General features: G+C 37.8%; 1 protein-coding gene across 2 annotated transcripts in view; it reads right to left on the bottom strand.

Moving 5' to 3' along the window:
* Positions 1-13637: 13637 nt before the first annotated feature.
* The window catches only part of LOC127654778 (zinc finger protein Helios-like), a 45589-nt gene continuing 36772 nt past the window's right edge, over positions 13638-22454 (bottom strand). For both annotated transcript variants that reach the window (XM_052142145.1, XM_052142144.1), the window contains exon 8: positions 13638-21627. In XM_052142145.1, coding sequence (XP_051998105.1) covers positions 20891-21627 — 737 coding nt within the window. In that variant the 3' untranslated portion in view covers positions 13638-20890. The remainder of the gene's footprint in view (positions 21628-22454) is intronic.

Here is a 22454-nt window from a genome sequence, read left to right on the forward strand (position 1 = left end):
GCGACACCTGCCTGGAGTTTGGTCCGGCAGACACTCACGTGATCCTAAGGCCGTGATCGGGCTACGTGCCCAAGGTTCCTACCACTCCCTTCAGGGACCAGGTAGTGAACCTGCAAACGCTGCCCCGGGAGGAAACAGGCCCAGCCCCTTCATTGCTGTGTCCGGTACGTGCTTTGCGTATCTACTTGGACCGTTAAACGTTCTGAGCAGCTCTTTGTCGGCTTTGGTCGACAGCGGAAAGGGAACGCTGTCTCCAAACAGAGGCTTTCCCACTGGGTAGTGGACGCCATTACGTTGGCTATTGCACCCAAGCCGTGCCCCCCTTGCGGGTCAGAGCACACTCAACAAGAAGTGTTGCATCCTCATGGGCACTGGCCAGGGGCACCTCCCTAGCAGACATATGCAGAGCAGCGGGTTGGGCAACACCCAATACCTTTGCAAGATTTTACAATCTCAGGGTTGAGTCGGTTTCATCACGTGTTTTCTCAGGTCCGAGCTGGTAGAACTCTGTACACCCTGACAAACTGACCGGGTGGACCGCTTGCACATAGCGCCCTTTGCCTCCACTGAGGTAATACCGTGCTACTTTACCCCAGGAGATCCCACGAACACGGCTCCCTGGATGACTCCTCCTTAGCCCTCTGGTCCGTGAATTCAGTGGAGGAATTCGCCGACCAAGACCAATACGGGTACTCAATTTACCCTGTACTGGAATAGGTGCTCCACAAGGCGGGCTCCCACGTGGACTTTTCCCCCTGTGTGTATTTTCCAGTGAACTCATTGTCATGTTCAAGAAACCAATGTGAAATGATTCGAGCTTTGTGACATGGTGCATTATCCTGCAGGAAGTAGCCATCAGAGGATGGGTACATGCTGGCCATAAAGGGATGGACATGGTCAGAAACAATGCTCAGGTAGGCCGTGGCATTTAAACGATGCCCAATTGGCACTAAGGGGCCTAAAGTGTGCCAAGAAAACATCCCCCACACCATTACATCACCACCACCGGCCTGCACAGTGGTAACAAGGCATGATGGATCCATGTTCTCATTCTGTTTACGCCAAATTCTGACTCTACCATCTGAATGTCTCAACAGAAATCAAGACTCATCAGACCAGGCAACATTTTTCCAGTCTTCAACTGTCCAATTTTGGTGAGCTCTTGCAAATTGTAACCTCTTTTTCCTATTTGTAGTGGAGATGAGTGGTACCCGGTGGGGTCTTCTGCTGTTGTAGCCCATCCGCCTCAAGGTTGTGCGTGCTGTGGCTTCACAAATGCTTTGCTGCATACCTCGGTTGTAACGAGTGGTTATTTCAGGCAAAGTTGCTCTTCTATCAGCTTGAATCAGTCGGCCCATTCTCCTCTGACCTTTAGCATCAACAAGGCATTTTCGCCCACAGGACTGCCACATACTGGATGTTTTTCCCTTTTCACACCATTCTTTATAAACCCTAGAAATGGTTGTGCGTGAAAATCCCAGAAACTGAGCAGATTGTGAAATACTCAGACCGGCCCGTCTGGCACCAACAACCATGCCACGCTCAAAATTGCTTAAATCACCTTTCTTTCCCATTCTGACATTCAGTTTGGAGTTCAGGAGATTGTCTTGACCAGGACCACACCCCTAAATGCATTGAAGCAACTGCCATGTGATTGGTTGATTAGATAATTGCATTAATGAGAAATTGAACAGGTGTTCCTAATAATCCTTTAGGTGAGTATATATATATATATATATATATATATATATATATATATATATATATATATATATATATATATATATCACTGAATCGTAATATAGTTATAAACAGCAGCAATTAGAAAAATATTTAGCTTAAAAAAAGATAATCCCTTTTAGGCTGCGTGGATCATTTACATGAACTAGTTCATTCACAACCGTCTGAAAGAACCAACTCGCTGAAATGAATCAGAGTTCCCAACACTAAATATTATGGATTCATTTATTTTTAAAGGTTACTTTAAGAAAACTGTCTGAAAGAACCGATTCATATAAATTATTCAGATTTCCCAGCACTACATGAGAGACTTCTGGTTTGGATTACACCCTCAACCCTATTGATGGGATTGCAATACCATGAGACAAATGTAGCACTTTATGATGCTACATCGCAACTCATTGGAACATTTTGCTTGTTACTGAAAATGCTAATTTGTTGTGAGAATAGTTTAACTACTGTTCTAAAAAAGTTAGCGGCACTACTTTTAGTTAACTGCTTCCCAACACTGCTTTAATGACTTTGCTATTATTGTAAACTGTGGAAAATAGTAATAATAAAGAAATATAGGTATTTCCACACTATTGACTGAAAGTGTACTTAGTCTCCTAGTTCCTTTACTGATGATATCAATAGCTTCAGAAATTGTTTTCATATTTGCTTACAAGCTGTAAAAATAAAGTCAAAAATGGAAAAAGAAAGCTCATTATAATTTAACAATATTTTATTTTACCCCAAAAAATTCACAAGTCTCTAGAAAATGCTTCCACAGAGTCAGGGACATCTTTGAGATAAGGCGTTTCTGAATAAGTTACACCCACAGTAATGCCACACTCCATTCAGTGGCATGAGACCAGTGTTGGTCCATTGGTTGCCTCAGCGATCTGGCTACCTCAGCTTCTCTGCGGTTACGTTCCACTGACCTTTTCAGTCCGCAACACTCAAATACCTGCTAAGGATGTGAGAGTGTGAACAGAGCGAACACTCACAAGTCAAGGCCTAATGTCTGTTGTACCTGAATTACAGTACAATGCACTAGTGGTCTAGGTGAAAGGACATCGGTCTAAGCTTAAGCCTCATGACGTCCGGCTGCAATTTTTTGTTCCTGCTGCATCCTTCAGTCCCAAAATACTTTCTTTATGTCATCATGGGGTTGTCAGATGTGCTGGGAGATGTCATCTTCATTTGTTTCCTGTTTTCACTTCAGCTATTGGCAGCTGTGCACCCATTTTTATCAAACCACTGTTTCACAGTTTTCCTCTAGTTATCTCTCTGCATATACAACTCCCTCCAGTGTCTCCGCACTCTCTTACTTTCCTCCACGTCTCTCCACAGATGTCTCTTTCCACACATCTCCTTTTACTCAAGCTCCACACAGGTGCAAACACCTACAGTAACCTTCGATTTTCAGCCTGTGCCGTTGAAGTTTAGATATTCCTCAAGCAAGCACAAAGTTCTCTGCAAGCTTTAGCAATGTTATATTTTTAGTGTTGAACAATGCAATTTCTGGCTTGTTTTGCCCTAAATGGGTCCTAGTTTGGGAGTTTCCCCCTTGGCAGTGGCTGTATGAATTTGGTGAGCGGTAGGAAGGAAAGTGGAAGCCCCCCTCCTTCTCCTCCTTCCTCCTCGTGCTTCAGATTGCGACCTAGCTCTTCGAACTGCCTAACCACAAACCAGCCTGTCAATACCCAGAGGCCTTTGCAGCAGACTCTTTCTCTCTCTCCATTTTTCTCTGTTCTTATTTTCTTCTTTTTCTTTTTTTCACGCTCAGCACAGGAAATAGCTCTCCTCAGCCCTATCAGAAAACCAAGATAGAGGTGTAGCATCCCCATAGCTGTGATATTAAAAGGCAGAAAGGGTCAAGCAATGAGATGTGTGGAGTGTGAGAAATCAGTAACAGTGCTTTCTGAAATGTTTACATTGAATCCAAAATACTTCTGCACTTCAAGGCATTGTTCACACAAAAAATGAAGATTCTCATTATTTACTCACCCTCATGTTCCAATCCCACAAAAACTAAAAAGTAGATGTCATGCCGAATGTACAAGCTTCTGTTTGCCATATAAAGTGGAAAGTGGCTGGTGATTTCATTGGGTGGCACTAGGGGTGGGCTACCGGATACGGTACCAGTACTTCGGTATCAAGTAGATACTAAAATATAAGTATATTTTAATATTAAGTAATATACAGTATTATATATATATATATATATATATATATATATTTAAAAAATCGACTCAGGTAATTTCCCTCATGCTGAGGCGGCAGCTTTCCAGAATTCATGCAAGAAGAGCTCTAGCGACTCATGATAATGACTATATGTGTGAACAGTCAAAATGCCTGTAAGATATTAGACACTGCATTGACATAGTCCAACCAGATGCAAATACCAAATATTTTTTAAATCAAACACAAATGTAATTGAGATTTGCCCTATTTGTTTTGTGAGAAAATTCCTCACATCTTTTCTGTGATTAAAAGACATTGGCATTGGCAAGTAATGGTATTATTCTTTTCACAGTAGACATACAGTCAACTCTTCATTTTGAGTGAAAAAAGCAGATAATTGGAATACTTACACGCAGTTTGGTTAACTTTTTAGAATATTGCGTTACTCTTTAAAAAAGTAACTTAATTAAAAAGTATTTTTATCGAAAGTAAAGCATTGCGTTACTTTTGTATTACTTTTTTCTCACAGCCACTTTCTCTGATGCTATGCTATGCATTCCATACAAGAGACATTGCAGGTCATGCTAGATTCTGTACAACACTCATGCCAAAACCACATAACTTGTTTTGAGTTGAAGGTGAGTACAGATGCCAAAACTTCAAAGGTGCATTTTGAAACAGTTTGAATGGAATCTTTTTTAATGCTACCAAAATGTCATAAAACATAGAAAAAAAAAACATTTTCTCTGCATGCACAATCGATGTAGAACGTTGCTCGGAGCCACTGGTCCATGTCAGCTTTTCTCATCCCATTCTCCCGGTTACAGAGGAGCTGTAACCGGCTGCATAAGTCAGTAAATTGAGCGAGTATTTCACCCTGTTTATCATGTTGTGGCCAGTGGAAGACTAGTCTTCTAATCCCTCTGCCAAAACACAATTACTGATTTTTCCAATGCAGTGTGTATTAACACATGAATCAACCACGTTTCACTCAACCGAATGTTGACCTCATATTACTTTAAAACATGAAATGCGCATGGGTGTTAGTGAGTTGATTGACAGGTGATGTCTGTATCTAAAAGGTTATTGGTTCTTTTAACTGCAAGATGGGACTTCCTTTCTACATCCAATGACTGTTTTATGCTAGAGCTTCTTGGTTGGGTGTTCCAATTTATACCCTTCATTTAAATAGAAGTGACTCATCTCACTCTGCTAAATAGTCTCTGGCCTCACACTATATAGAACAACAATGCCAATCATGCACTACATCTCCTCACCAAAGTTTGCACACTTTTACTCCTGATTTCTCGTAATACAGGGACAGTAGGGATGTACAAATGCTACATGTTACTTTATTTAATAAATAACTCAAATATTGTGGTCTAAAATAAAAAATATGTGTTACTGTACTCGTTACTTGTAAAAAAAATTAATCTGATTCCGTGACGCATTTTATTTTTATCACATTACCCCCAACACTGCTTACACTGTATCTATTTGAAACAAATACAGAATCATGGTTTATATTTAGAAAATATTTATTTTAGAAAATAAATGTCTGTCTGGCAGACAAAAAAAAAGGAAATGAAAAAAAGAAGCATAAAACCCATACATTTTCATCGAAAAGATAATATCTAGGGATCAGGATATCATATACACTTGGGTATGGTCTCTTTTGAATTGGACCAGGAAGCAACAACTTGGCAACCATTTATTAACAGCCTACAAACCACCTTACGTCCCTTGTAACTACTCAAAACACCTACAATGTGTCTATATTTAGTAATACATCATTGTGGAGAATCCATAGATTAAGAATAGTTTTTCACTGTTTTTAACTTTTAAACGGGTAAAAAATGTACTGAGAATATCAGTAGAGTTGGAGCGCTTCAGCAGAGAAGATTATCTATAAATAAAATGTCGATCTGTTCCTTACATAAATCTATTGTATGGCTTTAGAAGATTTGGAATTTAGCATATTAATTATTTAGACTACTTATATGCCATTTGTATGGTGCCTTTTCCCTTTTTCTTTCTTGGCAGTATTAATCACAATCGATTTTCATTGTGTGGAAAAGTGCATCTCAGACATTTAGACTGAGCATCCTTTATTTTATTTTGTTTGCTTTTTGTGGACAAAATGAAATCATATGGGGTCAGAACCACATGTAGGTGTGTAAATGACAAAACTGTCATTTTTGAGCAAACTAATCCTTTAAGCAGCAAAGGAATCAAGACAGCTCAGTAAATCTTCATCAAGCTCGTCTAATTTGATTTTCACGATAGTCGCCTCATGTACAATTCTGAGAGTGTAAACCTTTCCTCTTTCACAGATCTTCACCTCTCCTGAGTCTGCAAAGGATTACAATGATAGCTTCAGGAACTTAAGATTGTGGCCTTTTTTCCTGAGGCTTGTAAGAAGGGATACTTGCTGTTGGGACTCCACAACAGTGGCAGCAAACCGCCCACACCAGTGGAGCTGGATTCTCCTGACACTCCCAGTGCAAAACATAGAGTGACAATTACTTTTCTTTCCCCATCATTGTCATAACTATCCGTCTAGCAAATATACATGAGTCATGGTGCTTAAAGTGTGTGCTCCTCACATTTTTCAGATGTTCTGTTATAGCGCACGCTGAATCCTAGCTTCTGACTGTGGAGGTGTGTGGAGCATTGGTCTTATGAAGGCATGCATTTTAATAGGGTGTGTTCTCCGGTGCAATGAATTACACAAAGGCCAGCTAAGACAACCCCCACACTGCTGGGCTGGAAAAACAGGAATAGGAGTCACCTGTGATGATTGCACAACAATCCTGAAGATATTTCTGGGTCACATGGATCGGTTAGTACTTAACTGCACAACCCTTATACAAAAATTTGCACGCTTTATTGAAACCCTCAAATAACAGACTTGTCTGGTTGGTTCTGATCGGTGTAGAGCATGCTCCAAAATATAAATCAAGTTCCATGCATTTCAGCTAAAAGTTTCAAGAGATTAATGACATCCATTCATTAACTTGTACAAAGTTTTTTACTTTTCTATTAAGAATCTCTATAACTTATAGATTCTCGAAATGCCTATCCACACAGTGAATTAAGTAAAAAAAAACACAGTGTGTTGGAGAAGCAACTTTGAAACCATAGCTTCCATGCTACAAGCTGCTTCATAAACATTAAAGGTGCTTTAAGCCATTTTTTATGGAATGATATGTAGAAAATTTTTCAAACAGAAGACAGCTTGTCAATAATTTTTCACGTTCTCATAGTGTAGCTGTTCGGTGTCAGTCTCAAAATTGTAGATCAGTGGTCTCAATGCTATCTTTGGAGGGCAGTGTTTTGGAAAGAGGGGGCATGTGTTGTGGAAGTTCCAGAAGGGATAAAATTGCTTACAGCACCTTTAAAGTAGTTAAATTACAGTCACGCTTACAGATACTTAGACACAGAATGACTACATGAAATGTATTTAAAGGGCTGGTATATTTTTTATTATATCATTACATGCTGACGTACACTGCCTGGCCAAAAAAAAAGTCACATAATCTAATATCTCGTTGGACCCCTTTAGCTTTGATTATGGTGCACATTCACCATGACATTGTTTCAACAACCTTATGCAACATCACAATGCTTATTTTCATCCAGAGATGCATACATTTTTGGCCGAGATCTTGTATTGATGACGGGAGAGTCAAACCACTCCGTAAAGTCTTCTCCAGCACATCCCAAAGATTTTCAATGGGGTTAAGGTCAGGACTCTGTGGTGGGCAATTAATTTGTGAAGATAATTCCTCATGCTCCCTGAACCACTCTTTCACAATTTGAGCCTGATGAATCATCTCGGTTATGTGGAGCGTAGCCCTGGTTCCCTGAGTAGGAACCAGGGTTCCGTCCAACAAAGCACACAAACAACTGCTCTGATTTACGCCACTGGTTAGTACGGTCAACATAAACTCACAAAGCCCAAACTGGGAAAAGCATATACAATCTTTCATGCTCCTCCAAGTCAAATGGGTGAGGATGGAAAGCCTGAAAATTAATAATCTGCAAGCAAAATAGTGTAGAAACTCACTTGGGCAATTAGCCCAAGCGAGGTCTTAACACCACCCTTGAACACCCTGGTGCAAAATCCATACATAAAGGATTAATCGACAGGGCATGCAAATCTCCAACCCTTTTAAACTACACCAATGCCACCAGCAGGGCCGTTTTAAGAGTCAGAAACTTATCAGCGATTGCTGCCAAGGGCTCAAATGGAGCACATGAGAGCATCTCTAAAACAACAGATAAATACCATAAAGGAATGCAGATGGGGTGAAAAGGTCTAAGTCTGCATACCTGGCGAATAAATGAGAGACAAGAGAATGTCTATCGACAGAGACCACATTGATAAGTGCATGCCCAGCCTCTAAAGCGGTAAGATAGACTTTAAGCATTGCCAGGGCTACCCAGGCCCCAGAACGCTCTAGCAAAAAATACAGCACTGTACCGTAAGGGCAGTGAACTGGATCGTCACCTCATGCTATACACCAAGGAGCAAAAATACGCCACTTGATCATATAAAACTTCCTTGTTGATGGAGCTCTAGCATTCAGAATGGTATCAACCACAGCGGCAGATAAATCATCATTCAAAAGGGCACCCGGTTGAGGGGCCATGCACATAACTTCCAAAAGTCTGGCCGGGGGTGCCAAATGCTGCCCCAAGCCTGAGTCACCATGTCTGTTCTGACTGGAATCTCCCAAGGCACACAGCTTGACCGAATTTCCAAAGGAGGCGAGCCTTTCCCGGAGCGTCCTGATGTTCTTTAAATTACACTGTTGGCAATCCGAACCCTCCAACATGGCCAAAACCTAGCCAGGCAATACACATGTTGTGGGAATTTCCACCGATGATGAACCACGTGCACGTAGGTAAGCACTTCCTAAATTCCATCCTGTGTTGCCACTTAAAAGGGAGAATAATAATGATCCTCGCTTCGACGTGTATCGTTGGTACCACACGAGACAGACGAGATAGTGTACTGAAGAACAAAAAATCTGACTTGATGACGTGGAGCGAACACCTATATGGAACTGGTGTCGTAGCTCCCTAGGGGAGTCGCTTAAGCACCATCAGCCAATAAATTGGCATGATTGTATAAGGGCTTCAGACCACCAGCTCGAGTTCCTTCAAAAGAAAACTTGCATTATCTTACTGGAATATGCCCATGACATCAGGGAAGATACAAATCCATTGATGGGATAACCTGGTCTGTCAGTACATTCAGGTGACTTAATTGTATTGCCGTATAACGTTGCTGAGCCTAAACCTGTCCAATTGAAGCAACCCCAGATCTTAACACCTCCAGAGCCTTGTACAGTGGGCACTATGCATGAGGGGTACATCGCTTCATGTGCTTCCCTTCTTATCCTGACACACCCTTTGCTTTGGAATAGGGTACATTTTTACTCATCAGACCACATGACCTTTCTCCATTGCTCCAAACTTTTTTTTTTTTCAGATTCTTGTGGCCATACAGCTCTTTAGTCCCAATCCTGTGAATTTTTGTCGCATTGTGCGTGTGGAAAATACTTTCACTATTAAACATAGCCGTGAGTTCTACTGTGTATTTTTCACGATGTGACTTCAGGAGTTTTAGTGATCTCCGATCATGGTCAGGCAAGATTTATTTCTGACCACATTTCGTCTGCGAAACATCGGTTAGGGTAAAATAATTGTTACCAGCTGAAACATATTAATCACTGCAATAATGACCAAATCATATGCTCTTAAGCTCATTTAAATCCAAACTGCAATTGCTTTTTTTGTTTTTTTTGGCCAGGCAGTGTTATTTATAATAATAGTAGTATTTATCTTGCAAAACAATGAGGCTCGTAAATGGGGTGACAACATTAAAACTAGACACATTTACAATAAATAAAACAAGAAAATACTATAATTATTATTATTTTTTAAAGCAGAATTTTATATAATTAAATACTTTGATACAAAATAAAACACATAAAATGACAAAAAAATTAAATGAATCGCCCAAACAAACTGATTCACTAGAATGAACTGGACTTCCCAACACAACATATTGTGAGCATTCTATGAGTGTGTTTGACTCCAGGACAAAGTTAAACATTTTATCACACAACACTACTTCTAAGAAAAGTAGCTTGCTGGAAAAGTTTTGCTTTAAAAGCAGTTTACCTTCTAATGCTCTACTGTAACGTAAGCTAAGTCAGTAGTGTCGCATAGCCAAAGAATTATTTTTTGTGTGAATAAGGAAGTAAAAGAAAAAAGAAAAAGAAAAACGCCACAACTTCACACCTAGCTGAGGGCTCATGCTACATGTGCTGCACCCTGAGGGCTAAAGGCCAAGATAATTTTATGGCACAAGTCACACCTCAGTTTTAGCTCTCCTTCACACTGTGGTAGACTCTGGTCTGCAGCTTCCCTAAGACTTTACACTGATAAAACTTGAGACATAAACATGCTTTCTTGTAAGAGAAAAGTGCATAGAAAAACTATTAAAATAAAAAAAAAAAAAAAAAAAACTCAGTCAAGTAAATACAGTGAAGTAATTATCTGATCCAACATCTTCCAGTTGAACAGATATACTGTATATGCCCTCATGTTGTATCTGGTTATCAGATTAGCATGATAATAGAACTCAATATTGCCTGCCCACTTTTTTGCCCATCTTGTTTTTGGAAGTTTTATTCACATAAATGTTTCCTTTTATTTCTAAACAATTATCCTCCATGCTCAGTAGGTGGCGATATGCACGAAGAATGTGAATTGCCAAAAACTTAAGAAAAAGAATGTGAAAGTGAAATTGGGGATTGATCGAAAAAAGAAAAAAAAAAAGTCTTTTCTGAACGGAATGTTTCTCACCCACACCTATCAGATTGCTTCTGAAAACATGGATTTAACAACTTGAGTCTTATGGAATACATTTGCGCTCCCTTTATATGCTTTTTAGACCTTAAAAATGTTGTTATCCATTCACTTAAGATATTCTTCTAAAATGTTTGTTTGGCATAAGGGTGAGTAAATTATAAGATAATTTTCATTTTTGGGTGAACTATCCATTGTTTGCTAATATGATTTCTGCTGACTGTACACAGGTGAAATTCATATGTTCAATCAATAAAACAAACAATAAATTGACAATTAAAAAGCAATTTTTTTAGATGTTTATTAAAAGCTTTATCCATCTGCTACAATAATGCAATTTGTTTGAAATATTCTCATGATGATGTTTTCTCAGCAAAGTTGAAATGCAACGCTCAATGTAATCAACATAAAATCAGATTAATTTGATTCAATGTTTTAACTGATTGACAGCTCTGGTTGTATGTTTATTAGCCATTGAGAGTGTATGAGCCAATGCTTTGGCAGTGCAACTAAAATCAAAGCTAAGCCAAGAGACAGTTAAAGAGATAAAGCTCAACTCCACCGTTAAGGATATGAGTCATGTTCAGACAAGATCAGCCCAGCAAACTCTCACAGTGGAGAGAGAGAAAGACAGTAGCAAACTGACAAAACCCCAAACAATAGGGAGGGCTGAGTGGAGGTTTTATAGATGGGCTGTTGCAATCATAGCTCAACCAACAAAACCCCTTCTTGCAAACATATCTCTGTCATTTCTCTGCAAGTGCACCCATCTCGGGGGGATCGGCGCTCTGTGTGTGTGTGTGCAAAGAGGCGAGCCAGTACTTTGATGAATGTGGACTTTGAGAGGTGCAGGGGATGCCAGATTTGCTGCATCGAAAGCCACAGACAAGGAGGTACCCACCACTACCTGGTATTTGGAGCATCACCTTTCTCTAAAGAGCCAAGAGACACACAAGCCAAAGCAAAGGTCAAAGACTGTGACAAGAAACAGCCTTTTTTTTGCAATGTTGATGGAACCCTGGCTTGTACATCACTGTTAGGGTGCCTTGAAGTTGTTCTTGAGACACATTCTGTGCAAAATAAACATGATCAGATGTCTGTTTCCAGATATAAGATATAAACATCCTGATCCAACAGGTGTTTGTGAAGGTACATGCTTGTGATGTTACTAAAGCTGTCTTTACCTGTCAATCAAACTTGTTGTGATGTTAGTCAAACAATTATTAATGGAATATTCCGAGTTCAATACAAGTTAAGCTCAATTGACAGCATTTGTGGCATAATGTTGATACCACAAAAAAAGAATTTAGACTACTACTTCCTTTTCTTTATAAACAGCAAAAACCGAGGTCACCGTGAGGCACTTTCAATGGAGGTGGCAATTTTTGGGCAGAAATGTGAAGCTTATAAATGCACTTACATTAATTCTCCTGTTAAAACTCACGTAATATTGAGCTGAAAAATTGTATGTCATCATTTTTACAGTTGTTTTAGAGTTTGTTGACTTTACATCGTCATGACAACAAGGTTGCATAATTGGCTATAACTTTGCACAAGAGTAAGCAAGCATGCTAAAATCATGTTAACACTCACATTGTTCGTGTCTTGTGGCTATACATTTTAAAGTTTATGGATTGGCCCTATTAACTTCTGTTGTAAGTGCTTCAATGGAACCCAGATTTTTGCTTTTTTTTTTAAGAAAAGGAGGGGCAAAATATATATATATTTTTTGTTGTAATAATCATATTATGCCACAAATGCTGTCGATTGAGATTAATAAACATTGAACTCAGAATATTCTTTCAAGGCACTATAGTGTTTACAATGTTGTTTGAAATGTGTTTGAAAATAGGTATGACTTTGAGATACAATAACATGTGTTTGAAACCTTCATTGCTTTTATAAAAATGAATTTTCTGGGTTTAATACAAATTAAGCTCAATCAACAGTATTTTTAGCATAATGTTGCTAAAAAAAATTATATAAAAAAATATATATTTCTCATTTATTTAAAAAAAAAAATCAAAAGTTGCAGGTACAGTAAGGCACTTAAAATAGAAGTGAATGGGTCGAGTACAACTACACTGAATTTCAAAAGTACAACCAAAATAAAATTATTTCCGTGTGATAAAATCACTTACTAAGCTTATATATATATATATATAAAATTATATCCAATATTACAACTGTGTTGTTATGATGTAACAGGAGTAAATGATGTAAATGATGTCGTAACACTGGTAAATTCCTAATTTTATTGGATTAAATCATGTTAATATACATTATATATAATTTTATGTCTTGTGGCTATACTTTTGTAACTTTTAGTATTACAATGTTAAAGACTGGCCCTAATTACTTCTATTGTATTGAACCTGGAACATTTCTTTAAAACATAAGTTTTACTAAGCAAAATTTAAGCGAATCCGTCTGCTATAAGATCAATTCTCTTAGAAGTAAACAGGTTTAGAGTTCGGCCCTATGGATGTTGCACAGTGATATACACTAGTTTAGTGGTGTTTTTAATAATAATAGCTGTTATTACATACTTTATTTTAGCATTGACAAATTTCATCCAGCACCAGCACTTTGTAATATGCTTTAAACATCAATTAATCAGTTAAACAAAACAATAAAAAATGAAAACTCAAATGATCCTTACATAAAAGCAAAATCTAATACCCCGTATATAATATTAAATCTAAATTTACAACTTAGCTTGATCACAAACTTTCAATTGCCCCAAAGTGAAAACTATGACGACTTGTAAACACATCCAGATCATTTCATAATATCTTGCAGAATTTTGTATTTTATTTTAGGATTAATAACTTTAGGTTGAAATAACTTTGTTTTGCTTGAAATTATCTGAACATGAAAACGCAGTACCCTGAGAGAAAGAAATTGTCAGTTTATGTTCATCCCATCCTATAAAGTAATTACTGATGAGAGGTGGTGGCGTAGTGGCTAAAACACAGGGCTGTTAATCAGAAGGTTGCTGGTTTGATCCCCACAGCTGCCACCATTGTGTCCTTGAGCAAGGCACTTAACTCCAGGTTGTTCTGGGGGGATTGTCCCTGTAATAATTGCACTAAGTCGCTTTGGATAAAAGCGTCTGCCAAATGCATAAATGTAAATGTGAAATGTGATGAAACTGATACTGCAAAGCATGAGTCCAGATGTTTCTTAGGGCTGCTCTGCTAAAAACAAACAACAACAAAGGTGTGACTATTTTATTTTTTTTGTATAGCACTTTTCACAACACATATCGTTTCAAAGCATCTTTAATGAAAATTCAGCAGTAATGTCTGAAATGTCTTAAGTCCTCACTGAGCAGTTTAAATGAAAATGTGTTTTAAAAATTATTTGCCTTCAGGCCCCATTAAGTAGCCAAATGTTCACTTTTTAGCACCCAGTAAGTGCAATATCAACCTCCTGCTTCTTTTTCCTGTAACACTGCATGCATTTATAGTGTGAATGTGATATATGCTCTCTCAGGCTGCCGAGCATGTTTGCAAACCGGAGAGGGACAGTGGAAAGTAAAGAGATGGCCTTTGACTAAAACCACAAGTCCACCATAAAAGGCCTGTCTATAAAAGACCACATATGTATGCTCAAAACAAGATTGAGAGAGATACACACACGCACGCACACACGGCTATCCTTATGAGGACTCTCCATAGAAGGCAACAAACAAGAGAAGTATCTGATGATGACAGCATTTAATGCAGAAAAGCCCATGCTTTAAAAAACAATATAGAACAACACACTTTTATCATTATATTTGGACATTTGACTTTGAACTTAAAGCCAAATATTACCAAACTAATCAATATTACTTAATATTTTCTTACACTTCCATACAAATGCCATTAGTTTTTATAAGAAGATTTTGACAACACAGTACCTGAGAAAACCCATAAAAGCTAACCAGCACACAACAAAAGATAACCCCCTTTCAGCATTGTTTACCAAAATATACTGTATATAATTCATACATTTACTTATATAAAAATACACAGCAAACCATTGATTTACTGTTTGTAAGGTCCACAGTGAATAAGAACAGTTAAAAAACACCTTTCTCTCACAAAAAAAAAAAAGTATATATATGTACACACACACATTTACACAGATGATAAAAAGTAAAACCTGACTTTTGCATGCCTTTCGTGTAACTTCAAGTACTCTCCATTCCAAAAAGTTTGGACTCATTGTAAGAACTTGTTTTGTTTGTGTGCTCTTGTTCATTTGGTTGTAAACATAGTCTTATATAAATGTTTCCTTCAACTTGTTTTTTTTTTGGGGGTGGGGTGGGTGGGGTGGGTGGGGGGGGGGTGGGTTTGGGGGCAACTATCATATATGTTGGTTAAAAAATTATTGTATAAAATACCCTGGAACTGTGGAGCACATTCAAATATCATGCCGGCATGTGACACCAATAAAATAAAAGAAAAAGATAGCTAAAATGCCAAAAGATATTCATGCTTGACAAGAACAAATACAATTCTTCAAAATATTCCAGGAATTAAGAGGCAGTGTGTTTACAGAATGTGTGATTTGTGACATTTGTGGAGGTGAAAAAACCTAAATATTTTTTTTTTAAAGCAATAAATGACGTTCAAACAATACAAACGTGATTCCATCAGTGCTATTCAATGTCTTTTATGTCTAGTTCCTCAACATGTTTAAAGGGCATATTCACAGTTTTTTTAGCAGAAAAGAATTAAAGGCATAGTAATTTTTTTTTTTTAAATACAATAGGCACAGAAGAGTATTTTAAAGAAAGGTTTAAAAGAAGGATCATGGTGAAATGATTGTTTAGCTCTAACAAGACAAAGAAAAGCCCAACATATGTGCAGATTCTGAATATCGTGAAGGCTGTAGTTGTATACATGAGCCGTACACAATGATTAAAGCTATAAAATGTATGGGTTGTGCTACAGAGTGCTAAATGCAAATATTCAATAACATTTTCAGATAATGTGAAAAATTTTAAGTAAAAGAAAGAAAGAAAGAAAATAACAAGTAAAAAAGGAAGAGAAACAGGTTTGGTGAAAACATAAAAATGTACATGTGAACATTGAAAACATGCCTAAATAGCCTACATTTTATGCACATATTTAAATGCCCTGAAAACAATGTGAACAAAAAGAACAAAGGGGTTTCTGCACCTCATTGCATCAAGCAAAGGAACATTTTTAAGAGTTGGGGGAGCTAAACATTGTCTGATTAATAAACCGCATTTTTATCTGCAAAGCTCTCAGGCAGTCTGGGCTAGCGATACAATCTCAACTGCAATCTTTTAAAATCTATAAGCATAGTAAAAACGTCTTTGTCGTCTTATGCAATTTTAAAGATCTGCAATGTTCCATTAACTTGACATTTGTTTTCAGTGCTTTGGTTATTTGTTTGTCTCTCCTGATTCACAAAAGATAATGGGTGGGTTCACTAATGGACTCACTAAGAATGAATTGCGCCCACTAATAGGGTTGGTTTTTTTCTCCAAATAAATGATAATAATTTAAAAAAAGAAAACTTCTCTAATCTAAAGTATCTTATGTAACACGGAGTAAACTGAGGTGTTTCATTTAAAAATTATTAAGATGGTTCAGAGACGAAAATGAGGCATTTAGTCCGAAGGCTGAATGAAATTCATTGATTTCAATCAAAGGTATGGATGGCAGCCCTGTTGTTAAAGCATGTTAATGTAGGTGAAACTACAGGTGTAGCAGTTACAAGTACTGGCTGTGACTTGTTCGTTTGTTGAATCACATTTACACCAGTGTTGTGACTAGCTAAACTACACACGGATCTTTTTGTTCACTTTATCAATAGCATGGAAATAGCATATTTTTGCCCAAGGCCTCAAGCTAATAGTGCAAAAACAGGTTTATCAAGGCATGTCGCAGTGCTGTTTTCAGCCAAGTGCATAAGAACGCAAGAGATGACAGTAACTGTGCAACAGTGTACAAACAGTGCAGAAACTCATTTGTCTTTATCGGAAAGACAACAAATCTCTAGTTACATGTTGTTACATGCTGCATCCCCTTCAAATCACTGAGTTACAATGGAGATTGTCATCAACACTTCATAAAATTGTGCCCAAAAATTCATAAAACCATCCAACAGAATTACTTTTGTAAAATGTACATAGCACTGATTAGGGTTGCACGGTATACTGGTGCTATGGACTCATCACGATACTAAAGCTACAAAATACTGGCGGTGCCACAGTATTTTTTAAACGATCGTTCCTATAACACGGTAGTACCAGAAGTTATGTTGGATATGTGGTAGTAAATATTATTTTCACTAAAACCTTCATTTGAATCAGCCCTATGTCTACAATAACATTAAAAGGTAGTCTTTTTGAGAGGCGTCCACTTCACGCAGTACCTTTTAAGAGCACAAAAACGCTGTTAAGAATTTGCCCCTTACATGGTATTGTTTATATTTCAACGTATGGTTTTCCCATGTTTCAAACACCCACACGTCTGAATCCCAGCGTCTTAATTTGGCGGTTGTGTCTCCTAATGGATAATATTAAATCTTATATAAATAAGATTTAAATACAACTTTGGACAGTGAGAAACTAAAAAAATAAAAAATAACTAATTTCACATAACGAGGTTTGGAATTAGTTTGAGGTTTGCCTGATGAGACCGGGAAAACCCATCTTCCGTGAGTGTCTACAAAGATTTCAAGCCAAAGGGGGAAACACTAGCAACCTTATTAAACACCTTCAGACACATCCCACTGCTTCAGCAGAATACACACAGGTTAGTGCCACTTGCATTATCTTAACATTTACAGATTTATAGTTTCTCTGAGAAATCGAACATTGCACTTGTTTATTTATTTTTTTTAAATTACAAATGCATGGTGGCGGTAACTTCGCACTTATGATCAGGGCTGTGTTTCCCAAAAGCATTGTAAACATTGGCGCCAGTGGTCTGTACAATCAACTTAACCTTGCAATGCTTTTGGGAAATGCAGCCCAGATCGGTTTGGTCACAGTTTGTTCACATCCCTGAGCCGTGCGATCAAACTGGTGTGTGTGTAATCTGCACTCATGCATCTCTTGACCAGGAGTGAGGGGCTGAATTGGCTGTAATAGTGAATCTTTGACTGATCTTTATTTTAATGTTCAAATAATCACAGAATATTTGAATAAAGGTTTAAAGCAGTTGCCGTTTTGAACTGGCTGTTTTGATGTGGCAAAGTGTTTTTATTTACATCAAACTAAAAATTATATTAGGTAAAAAGTTAGTCCATTTGAGCCTTCATCCATCAGTTATTTTCACCAGTTCCAGAGCAACAAGTGGAAAGGCTAGATTCTAAGAACCACTATGACAAACTGTTGAGAATTAACACACTATTGTATGGTCTCGTGACACTACTTGGTATCGTGATACTTTAGCTGGTCTTATGGTACCGTGACAACCCTAGCACCAATATGAGAACGAGAGTGGGAAGAGGACAGCAGCACAAAACCAGAAACTTGAGCCCATATATCTTTAAAGGGATAGTTAACTCAAAAATTGTATTAAACTTACATTTTGGTCTGTTTCTCACTCAAAGCTATTATAGAGTTTCAGATGACATTTATATTTGTAGTCTATAAGTTATTTAAGTACTATGGACCACATTTATTACGCTTTTATGGTGCTTTTGCAACCTTTTTGAAGCTTGAAAGCTCCAGTACCCATTCTTTGTAATTGCATGGATAAAAACAACCAGTACATTCTAAATTTCTCCTAAGTCATAGAGGTTTGGAATGACATGAGGAATCTTAATTTGTGGGTCAACTATCCCTTTAATAAACAAGGTCTGCTTCAGTAGGGTGCCCCAGGAACATATGGAAAAGGGAGGACTCCTCATATAAGAAAATGTAAAGATACAAAACACTCCATAAAAAGACAAAATCGTGCCATTCAAAACAGCAAGCCACTGAGAAGCCGCAGCAGCATGAAGCTATGAATTAAAGTCTTTTTTTTGTTCGCTGTGCTAAGCATTGTTCAATTCTCCGGTGTTCCTCTGTGGCATACTTTGTTCTGTTTACCTGTAAAAATGATCGATGTCCATGAAAGAGGAATGACAGCATGCATCAAGGTACTCTGATAAAATATAGTCAACAAAAAGGGAAAGGACTTCACAACTTTAGATAACGTATAGCTGCTCTGCTAGAAGGATCAATACGTACACAACAATTAAAAAGAGAATGGGAATCTCTATGTGTGGAGGAAAAAAATTCAAATGAAACATTCACATCATAAACATACTCATCCCCTCACCCAGAACAAAAAATCTTCAAACAGCTCCAAAATGAAAACATTTCTACTGGACCGGAACCTTCATATATCTGCTGATTGCTGCTCACGTAATGCTTCAGGTGAGCATATTTGCCTCATTACGTGCAGTCTGCTGGAAACATCCATAGAATCATAGATTGCACTGCAAAAAACAATTTCTTAATCAGTATTTTTTTCTCGTTTGCAAGTTAAAATATCTAGACACATTTAAAACAAGATACATTTACTTCAGAGGTGAAATTGGGGGAAATTCATCCGAAATACTTACCCTCATGTTGTTCCAAACCCCTATAACTTTCTTTCTTCTTCCAGAAACACAAAAGAGATGTTTGGCAGAATGTTAGCATCAGTCATCTTTTACTTTCATTGCATCTTTTTCCTATACAATAAAAGTGAATGGTGACTGAGGCTAACATACTGCCATATCCTGCCAGTTACATGAAAGAAAGAAAGCCCTAAGGGTGTGGAACAACAAGAGGGTGAATTAATAATTTCAGATTTTCATTTTTGGGTTAACTATCCTTTTAAGACTTGTTTTAAAAAATATACAGTACTGTGCAAAAGTCTTAGGCACATAAGATGTCTAACAAAAATATTTGACTTAAGATGGTTACTTATATCGTCCGATTTAGTGAGGTGAGGCTTTTAGCGAATTCCAAAAAAGGGATCATATTACACCTGTTTTGGCATCATTACACTGGCTACCAATACAATTTAGAATTCAGTATAAGGTGCTGCTATTTGTTTTAAAAGCTTTTAAACCAGTCTACATTAAAGATTTAATCAACCTTTACCAATTCCAAAAATCTTTATGTTCTACTGACCAGTTGTGCCTCGCCTGAAGTGGAAGAGAGACCTTGCATTTTCGGTTGCTGCCCCTGTATTATGGAATTAGTTGCCTCTGTCTATTAAATTCACTACCTGAATTGATGCTTTGAAGAGGTACATTAAGACGTATTTACTCACACTGGCTTTTGATTAAGTATTTTAATATTGTTAGTTGTAATTATTGTGGTAATTGTATTAATCTATGTATTTTTCTTTGTAATGTTATGTTGTACATTTTGGTATCCGTACAGCACTTTGGTCTACACTTTTGGTTTTGAAAGTTCTTTTTGAATAAAGTTGAGTTGAGTGTGTTAATAGGAAATATACATTTTAGACTCCCAAACATTCATTTTCCAAACAGAATGGAAGAGCAGGGAGCCCTTCAACGTATGGCATGACCCCCCACCCCATACACACTGAACATTGAGTCTGTGTGGGATTACATGAAGAGACAGAAGCAATTGAGAGAGCACAAATAGATAGAAGAACTGTGGCAAATTCTCAGAAAAGCTTGACACATCCAATCTGCCAACAACCAAGAAAAACTGTGTACAGGTGTACCTAGGAGAATTGGAGCTGTTTTGAAGGCAAAGGTGGTCACGCCAAACATTGATTTAGCTTTTTTTAATGTTTACTGAACTTTTTATGGCGTTAATTGAATTTTTTAGGCATTATTTTTGAAGAAATCCTCACTATGTAACAAAAGTTTTGCACAATACTGTATATATTGAATTAAGTTTATTTTTCTTAACCTATTGGAAAATAGTTGGTTGCATAAGCCTCACAAAATTGTGTTACATTTATGCTTAAAACAAGAAGAAATGCTTCCCAAGTAAATGTGTCTTGTTTTAAGGAAGTTTAGACATTTTTGTCAGCAAACAAGACAACAATACTGATGAAATTGTTATTTTCTTTTTTTGCAGTGTATGGCTGAGGTTAAGAGAGTCAAGCTCTTAACGAAAGGTATGTTCCCCACGGACAATATGTGAGGAGAACTCGTAGCGATCTTTGCTGCAGTGGCCACAGATGTTGCACTCTAGTGGGTCTCTGTAACCATGGCAACCCATGTGGATGGTGTACATAACGTGGTCCAGGAAAAGAACGCGGCAGTGCTCGCACTGGAACACTCTCAGCTCCTGACCCCCACGGCCGAATACACGGACCCCATCCCTGATGCCAACACGGCCGGTATCTATCGCCCTGCCTTCCTCTGCCCGCCCAAAACCCGGACTGGATCTGTACCTGGGCCCGGCACTACTGCTGATACTAAGCTTGTCCCGGGGGCTGCTCCGTGCTGAATCAGCTGAATCTTGTCCGCTGTTGCAAGGTGACCCGTCTCGCCCTGATTGAGGATTCTTGGGTCTGACCAATGAGATTGCTCCATTGGTTGGGTGTGGGAACTCAGGGTTAGTGTGGGGCAGAGGAGGAGCTTCACGACTGCTTGGCCGATCCATGCGCGGGCCAAGCGGGTAGACTGGATGGAAGAGAGGGTTCACCATAGGTACCACCTCAGCCATGGAGAGGGATGGATGATGGACAACCGGCCTTAGGGAGTCAGATCCCAGGTAGTTGATGGTATTACTAATGGCATGGTCCATCATTTGGGCCTGCATCATCTCAGCTTCCTTCTCAAACTTCAGACCCATCTCATAGTTCAGCTCAGGGTATGAATAGCGAACCATTTTCTCACCTTAATAAACAGCACAGTAAAAACAATTAACAACAGCCTCAAAGTACTTTGGTAACACTTAACAATAAGGTTATATATGTTAACATTAGTAAATGTATTAAGAATCACAGACTAACAATAAACAATATTTATGAATCTTAAATAATGTTATTAAAATTGTTTATTACTGTTCAAAGTTAGATTATAATGCTAATAACTAATTAATATGTACAAATGAACATTAACCAAGCTTAATAAATGCTTCTAAATTAGTGTTCATAGTTTGTTAACTATTGCATTAATTACTGTTATAACTGTTGTAACTTATACAACCTTATTTTACAGTGTTACCAGTGCTTTCCGTTGTAATAAAAAAAAATTATATATATTAACATTACAATTTACCGTAAAAAGTGCAATGAAAATACTGTTATTGTTTTTTTCTTGCATTAATTATGGAAAGCCCCATTTGGAGACCAGAGTGAGAAAATTTAACCCCTGCATAATATGGATGCGGTAAGCTGCTCGGTAAAAGCAATGGCAAATTTACAGGTGTGCAAAAACCACAGGATGAAAAAACAACAACTCATACTCGAGTGCTTTTTTTCTCTTTCACTTTAATACTTAGTTTGATTTCCGTAGATATTTTCAGTATGCAAACATTTAAAAAAATGCTTGAAATAAGCAATGCTAATGTATTTTTTATTAGTTCAATTTAGAATCCACCATTAAAATTCCATTCTGTTTATCTCAACAACAAAAAAATGTTGTGTCAAACGTGTTCACAACAGTGACTGCATGAGTTACAGCATCATGTTCAGTTGCTTGTGTCATGTGACCTGACTACA

Source organism: Xyrauchen texanus, chromosome 14 (genome assembly GCF_025860055.1).
Source record: "Xyrauchen texanus isolate HMW12.3.18 chromosome 14, RBS_HiC_50CHRs, whole genome shotgun sequence".
NCBI classification, from domain to species: Eukaryota; Metazoa; Chordata; class Actinopteri; order Cypriniformes; family Catostomidae; genus Xyrauchen; species Xyrauchen texanus.